The 6721-nt window shown below is 33.8% G+C and overlaps 1 protein-coding gene across 2 annotated transcripts in view; it reads right to left on the bottom strand.

Moving 5' to 3' along the window:
* srbd1 (S1 RNA binding domain 1) overlaps positions 1-6721 on the bottom strand; it is a 63458-nt gene that overhangs the window by 49071 nt on the left and 7666 nt on the right. For both annotated transcript variants that reach the window (XM_024297220.2, XM_024297219.2), the window contains 3 exons: positions 6313-6451; positions 3804-3900; positions 3538-3715 (listed from right to left, as the gene is read on the bottom strand). In XM_024297220.2, the coding sequence (XP_024152988.1) occupies positions 3538-3715; positions 3804-3900; positions 6313-6451 (414 nt within the window). The remainder of the gene's footprint in view (positions 1-3537; positions 3716-3803; positions 3901-6312; positions 6452-6721) is intronic.

Here is a 6721-nt window from a genome sequence, read left to right as displayed (position 1 = left end):
CCGGGTGAGTTTAATGGAAACTATTATACAGAAAGTAGTTAGAAGAGAAGCTAATTAATCGAGTTTCTCATATCAATGGGAAAAAACTTTTTTTCTGATATTGTTAAGTTGGATTTTCACTAGAATGAACAAAATTGTCCAACATAAATGTTTAAACATCATTCAAAAAAAAAGAAACCTGTGTTGGTTTATCTTTTAACTGCAATAAAATAAAGATTGTTTAGATTATTATTAACTGATGAAAATTAAAGGTGAAGATTTTTTTTTATTCACAGAAGATCTATTTCCACAAGTGGATATTTTGAGCTTTGTCAATAAAGTTTTAGCCCAAACGCAGCACAAACATTTTTTTACTTTTGGCCAGAATTTGTTTCAAACCTTATTTATTTTTTATTTTTTAAATTGTTACTATATTTTTGTTAAAACATAAAAAAGTGTTTTAAATTACTTAATAAACAACTTCAAACATAAAAAAGGGTACCAGAAACAGGAAAAAAATCAGCAAAAAGTTATTTAAAAACTTTTTACCCTTAAAAAATAGCCCTCCCACAAACACTAAAACATAAAATAGATTTAACGTGAGTGACAGTTCCGATGAACTTGCTTTCTTTCGTTCACTCGTCCATCAAACAGAACTGTTTCATTGATGGAACAGTTCCAGTTATCGAAGCGCCTCTGCAGGCAAACCCCGGTCTGGAGCGTTAAACTTCCGTTAGATCACAAAGCTGTTCGCATTAAACTAAAAGTCTACTCCAATAAATCTGCCCGAGCATTTCACACTTGCTCAGAGCTAATCGCTATAAGATAAATGTGTAGCCTTCGTAAAAGGAGTCAAATCTGTTGGGAAGAAAGTGGATCTAAGAGTTAAGCTTCCAGGCATGTTAAAGTTTCTAGTAAACAAACTTTAAATTAATTTAGGTTTAAAATAAATAAGAAAGGCACGAACTGTGCGCCTCATTTCCTGCTCTCTGATTTAGTATCCTTTACTAAGTTACTAGTTTAAGGGACTAAAGCCAAATAATTTGAGTCAGTTTGTCAAATGTTTTTATCTCGTCACTTTTTCAGGCAAATATGATAAAGATTTTTTTATTAATGTTTTTTCTACAGTTAAAATATATCTAAACAGCTTTACTGGCTGAAATGTGGGTTTTTTTGCTAATAAATTTGTTTTTAAATACACAGATTTCAAATACTAAACAAAAATTTGATTAAAAAGTCTGATCTTTTAGGAGTATTATCTTGTGCTTTCCAGAGCTGTATCTTATTTTGAAAGGAAATGTAACAAATAATTTCACATTTTGAGAAAAATCTAGCTTCTCTTTATTTTTGTGTTTTTATGTTCTTATTTTTATTCCATTTGCCAGAAAAGAAACAAATTCCTATTAATTATAAAAAAAAACTTTTTTTTTTGGTCTGCAACCTGAGGCTCTGGAGCCTCATGCGGCTCTTTAATTCCTTCATTGTGGATCTTGGCTTTAAAGAAAAATGCTAACAATTTAAATAAATCTGAAATCAGTTAGTTAAGCACATATTCTATTAAGCTACATTGTCATAACGATATAAGTTGCCAGGTTTGACTTGGTTTTCTTGCAGTTTCATTTCAAGTAAAGAGGATCTGATCTGACGCAGGGTGTATTTTACTTTATTTTGAAAGGAACTTGTATGTGCTACTGTCAAAAGTAAAGAAGTTAAGTTGTTATTTATAGAAAAAATATACATTAAATTATTGTAAATATTTGCAAAAGCTCCATTTCATAAATGAATGTGTTTGTGGTCTCATAAAGATATTAGGGCCGTGAAAGTTGACGCATTAACGCATGCGATTAACTCGTTATCATCTATTCCTTCGCTTTGCGTCGGCGGTGCAGTCATCCATAGCATCCAACAAAACACCTCATCACATTATACCAGGGTTACCATGCTTTGGCTAACCTAGGTTTTTTATTTTTGTTTTTTTAAGCTAATTTGGCATTTAGCTAATATTTTTAGCTGGCTAGCAGCTTCAATATTTTTAGCTATCAATTTCAGCATCTTCAGCGATTCAGCTTTCAACATTCATACTAGCATTATCGCAGGTAATGGTATATATCTAGTTCATAAATATGTTATGGATTTAAAGTTTTAAAAATTTGGTTCGGCTCAGGACCTAAGGTGTGTTTTGGATTCTGGCCCCTTGTGCGATTGAGTTTGACACCCCTGATGAAAAAAAAAAAAAAAAATTGTGAATAATCGCGATTAATTTTGTTCCCAGGTTTACGATTAATTAGTTAATTTAAAAAAATAAAATCAAATATTAAAATAAAATATTTATAGAATTTAATTTTCTAAAAGGTTAAGTGAGACTTGGTTTAGTTGGTTATAAACCGGAGTGAAAGGCTCTTTTGGTGCTAAAGGCTGCACACCCTGGTGCTACAGCGTACAGGCAAGCACACATGCCTCCTGTCAAAACACATCTCCACCTGCATCTCTCCTCCTGCCAAGTTCATGGCTACAAAAGGTTTGTTTTAGCCGGAATCTGACGGCTCGCAGGGTCACAGCAGCCTGTGGATTAACCCTCCGTGACAAAGGCGAGTCATCCTCTTAAACGCCTTGAAGAAGAAGGAACTGGAGGTGAGGAATGGACTGGAGGGATGAGGTTTAGTCAGAAAAAGAGGGATGGAGGCAGGAGCACCTCAGTACCGCCCCCACCTCTTCCTTTGGTTCGCCCCTGGGCCCAGCAGCAGTAGCTGTCACTACAGGAGGGCACCTGTCAATCAAAGCCTCCTAATCCAATGGCGTGTCGGCGGGGGACATGTCACATATGTTAAGAGGAGAGAACGAGGGGACTTGCAGGGTGTGCCTGTGTGTCAGCAAGTGTGTGTGTGTCTGCCATGAAATGACTGTAGGGCAGAGCGGGTTGCCAGGGAGTGTGGTGTGGCAGAGGCGGCGGCTGACGGAAGCCGTGGTGACACATGAGGCCCGAGACCAACTCTGAGTAACCCACCAGTCACTACGGGGACAGAGGGGGAGCGGAGGAGGCAGAGCGGGGCGCAGGAGGGGTAAATACGAAGGCTAACAGCCACTGACGTGGGGAGCGTTCCAGAGTGAATGAAGCCCATAAAAGTGACAAACACAAAGAGTTTAAGGAGACGCTTCTCAGTGTTTTTGTTTTTTCAACTATCGTGTTTATAATATATTTACCTAAGCTTATAATAATATTTGTCTCTTTATTGGAAAAAGGGCTGACTTATTTGAGTATCTATTTCATGTGGTAATAAAAGAAGAACGGCAACGTTTAGGTAAACTTACAACGAGGAAATGATCTTATTTCTGTTAGTCATCTGTGTGGATATAGTTACAAAAAACAACAATTAATATTGGATGAAATATCAAATTTCAACCTTTCATTTGTGTTTTCATTTAACTGTGTATAAAAGATTAAAATAAAAGACAAATTCTAATCTGAAATACTCCAGCAAAATGAGTAATCACAGTATTTATTTAAAAAAATAGATCTATAATTTAGAGAACATGCTAAAAAAATTGTAAAACAATTACCTGGTGAGGCTGGATGCGCTGGATATTACAGGTGAATTCAAAGTACAGCTGAAATTTCTCTATGTCTTTAGGTCTGCCGTGTTCAGCTCCTGCATTTTTGTGGCCCGGTTTTTCTTCTTTCTCCTTCAGCGCCGTCTTTGACACAGATGACTGGATGGTCACAAAACTCCTCTCACATCTGTCCAAAAACACAGAAATTATTTGACAATTTAAACCAAAAAGCAGAAAAAAAGCATACTAGAGGAGGGTAGAAGATGCAATCTCACAGTGTCTTGACGTAGGTGAGGGTTTCTGGGTCTTTGGCTATCATGTCGGCCAGGATGTGCTCCACGCCTGTGGTCACTTCCTTCACAGACGACAGACCTGCAACACAGACACAACCGGAATCTAACATATAGACCTGGATGGAATCTGGGTAACAAAACACTTTTAAGAATTTGTTTGTGCAGCTTAAGTGTTTATAAATATGTTTAAGCAAGCTTTGAAGAAATTACACTTGAATACAATTCTATTTGTAAATGTACGAAGGAGTATTAGAGCCAGAAAAGAATTAATAATATTACGAGATTAAAAATTGAAAATTTCCAACTCTTAATCTTGTAAATATTTTTTCTTGCTAATTTACAACAAAATTCTCATACATTTACAACTTTTAATCCTGTAAATGTACAAGATTTTTTATTTGTAACTTTACAACTGTTAATCTTGTAAAGGTATGAGTTTTTTTCTTGTAAATTTACAACTTTTAATTTCATAAATTCAGGAGTTTTACCATTTACAATGTTTAATCTTGTAAATGTACAAGTTTTTCACGTTAAAATGAACAAATTTTAATCTCGTTAATTTACAAGTTTTTTTACTCGTAACTTTACAAATGTTAATCTCGTAAATGTACAAGCTTTTTACTTTTTAATTTACAACTTTTAGTCTCGAAAATTTACGAGTTTTTTTACTTGTAGCATTACAACTGTTAATCTCGTACATATATGAGTTTTTTTACTCGTAACTTTACGACTTTTAATCTCGAAAATGTACGAGTTTTTTACTCGTAACTTTACAACTGTTAATCTCGTACATTTATGAGTTTTTTTACTCGTAACTTTACGACTTTTAATCTCGAAAATTTACGATTTTTTTACTTGTAATTTTACAACTGTTAATCTCGTAAATGTACAAGCTTTTTACTTTTAAATGGAAAACTTTTAATCTTGTTAATTTACGAGTTTTTTACTCGTAACTTTACAAATGATAATCTTGTAAATGTACAAGCTTCTTACTTTAATTTACAACTTTTAGTCCCAAACATTTACGAGTTTTTTACTTGTAACATTACAACTGTTAATCTTGTACATGTATGAGTTTTTTTACTCGTAACTTTACGACTTTTAATCTAGAAAATGTACGCGTTTTTTTTTCCTTGTAATTTTACAACTGTTAATCTCGTAAATGTACAAGCTTTTTACTTTTAAATGTACAACTTTTAATCTCGAAAATTTACGAGTTTTTTACTTTTAACTTTACAACTGTTAACCTTTTTAACTTACAAGATTTTTCATAAATTTATGACTTTAAATCTCATAAATGTAAATTTTTTTACCTGTAAATTGACAACTTTTATCTCGTAAAAATATGAGTTTTTTTACTTGTAATTTTACAACTTTTAATATCGAAAATGTATGAGTTTTTTTTTACTTCAGGAGGAGTTTTTTTCCATAAATTTAAAACTTTTAATCTTGTAAATTTAAAGTTGAAGTGAGTTTACAGTTTTACGAGCAAATGCCGTGTGCAGCTGCAGACTGACTAAACTTTAAAAAAGCGTCCTGGATTTCAACAGGTGAGCTGAATGTTTATGACGTTACAAATGTTTGGGAGCTTCTTTGTTTGATTTACAGTTAGTTCAACTTTTATTTATTCATGGGTGGCTTGCAGGATCTCTGCAGAGCCTATTGATGAAGTCATCGATGTTCCTGCAGCTGTCCACTTCGACCCATTTCTTCCAAGATCTCCTTCATGTCTGTGTGGTGCTTCTGTCTGAAGATGCCTAGTTTGGAGAATTTGAATGTTCTTGTGCTAACGTGACAGAGAATTTTTTATTCCTCTTTGTCGTTTTGTGTTGAAACGGGACATTTCATTTGGAGAAGGGAGTGTATGCAACACTTTTTTCACTCTTCTTTGCTGGTTCTTCTGTGCATGACAGATACATGACGTAAGGTGGGGAATGGGCTTCTGGGTGTGTGAATTGAAAGGTCAGAATAACGTGGTGGTCCTGCGAAGGTGCGTCTGAGCTCCTTATTTTAGATATGAAACTCTGCATTACAAATATCGTAAAGTCAATCTCACCAAGAATAATTTGATTTTGAGTCGCTAAAAAGTTCAGAATTTCTTGTTTTTTGACACCTATCCAGAAATAAAGCTTCTTTCATCTTCGAGCACGGCTCATATAATCAGACAACTTTTTTTCTTTTCTCCTTAACTTACAACTTTTTTCTCCTAAATTTACTTGATTTTAAGTCGTAATTTCATTTTTTTTGTTTGTTTGTTTGTTTGTAAACTGGTCCTAATACTCTGTCGTAGTAAATGTATTATTACTGTTACAAAAAATATTTGGTCCATAAATTCAATTACAAGGGAAAAACTTTAACTTTAATGAATTATTAATAAAATAAAGTGTATTTAAAGGGGGAAAATATATATTTTCTTCATGAGGCTAACAAAAAATGCCAATTTCTTGATTATTCTAGATGATATTTAATTTCACTGTAGCTTTGTTCTTACCTTCAGTAGCAGGTTGTACCCATGTTCTTAAATCCAGCGTTTGTGGCGCGTTGAGCAACGCGGAGGCAGCTCCTTCAAGGCCGAGGGCCTTCGCTCGGCGAGCTTTTGTCAGCTTGCTGCCTTTCTTATATGGAGAATACTGCAACAATGTTTTACAAAAATGATAAAAATTTAATAATATTTAGTTTAATGCAAATAATTTAATTGCTTTTAATTATATAGGGGCCTTTAAAAACCAGATAAAACAGTAAAAAAAAGAAAGCACTTAAATAATTCAGACAAAGAAAAAAGTATATGAATTAAATTTAAATCTCTTGGGGATCAGAACATCTCAGTTATCAGATGATCAGGCAGAAACAGAGATATATAGGAGATGAAACAATGTGGAGTTTATTGAGACAAAAGTAAG

Source organism: Oryzias melastigma, linkage group LG15, assembly GCF_002922805.2.
Source record: "Oryzias melastigma strain HK-1 linkage group LG15, ASM292280v2, whole genome shotgun sequence".
NCBI classification, from domain to species: Eukaryota; Metazoa; Chordata; class Actinopteri; order Beloniformes; family Adrianichthyidae; genus Oryzias; species Oryzias melastigma.
Note: the sequence above shows the minus strand (reverse complement) of the source record. Positions and strands in the feature narration are given on the sequence as shown.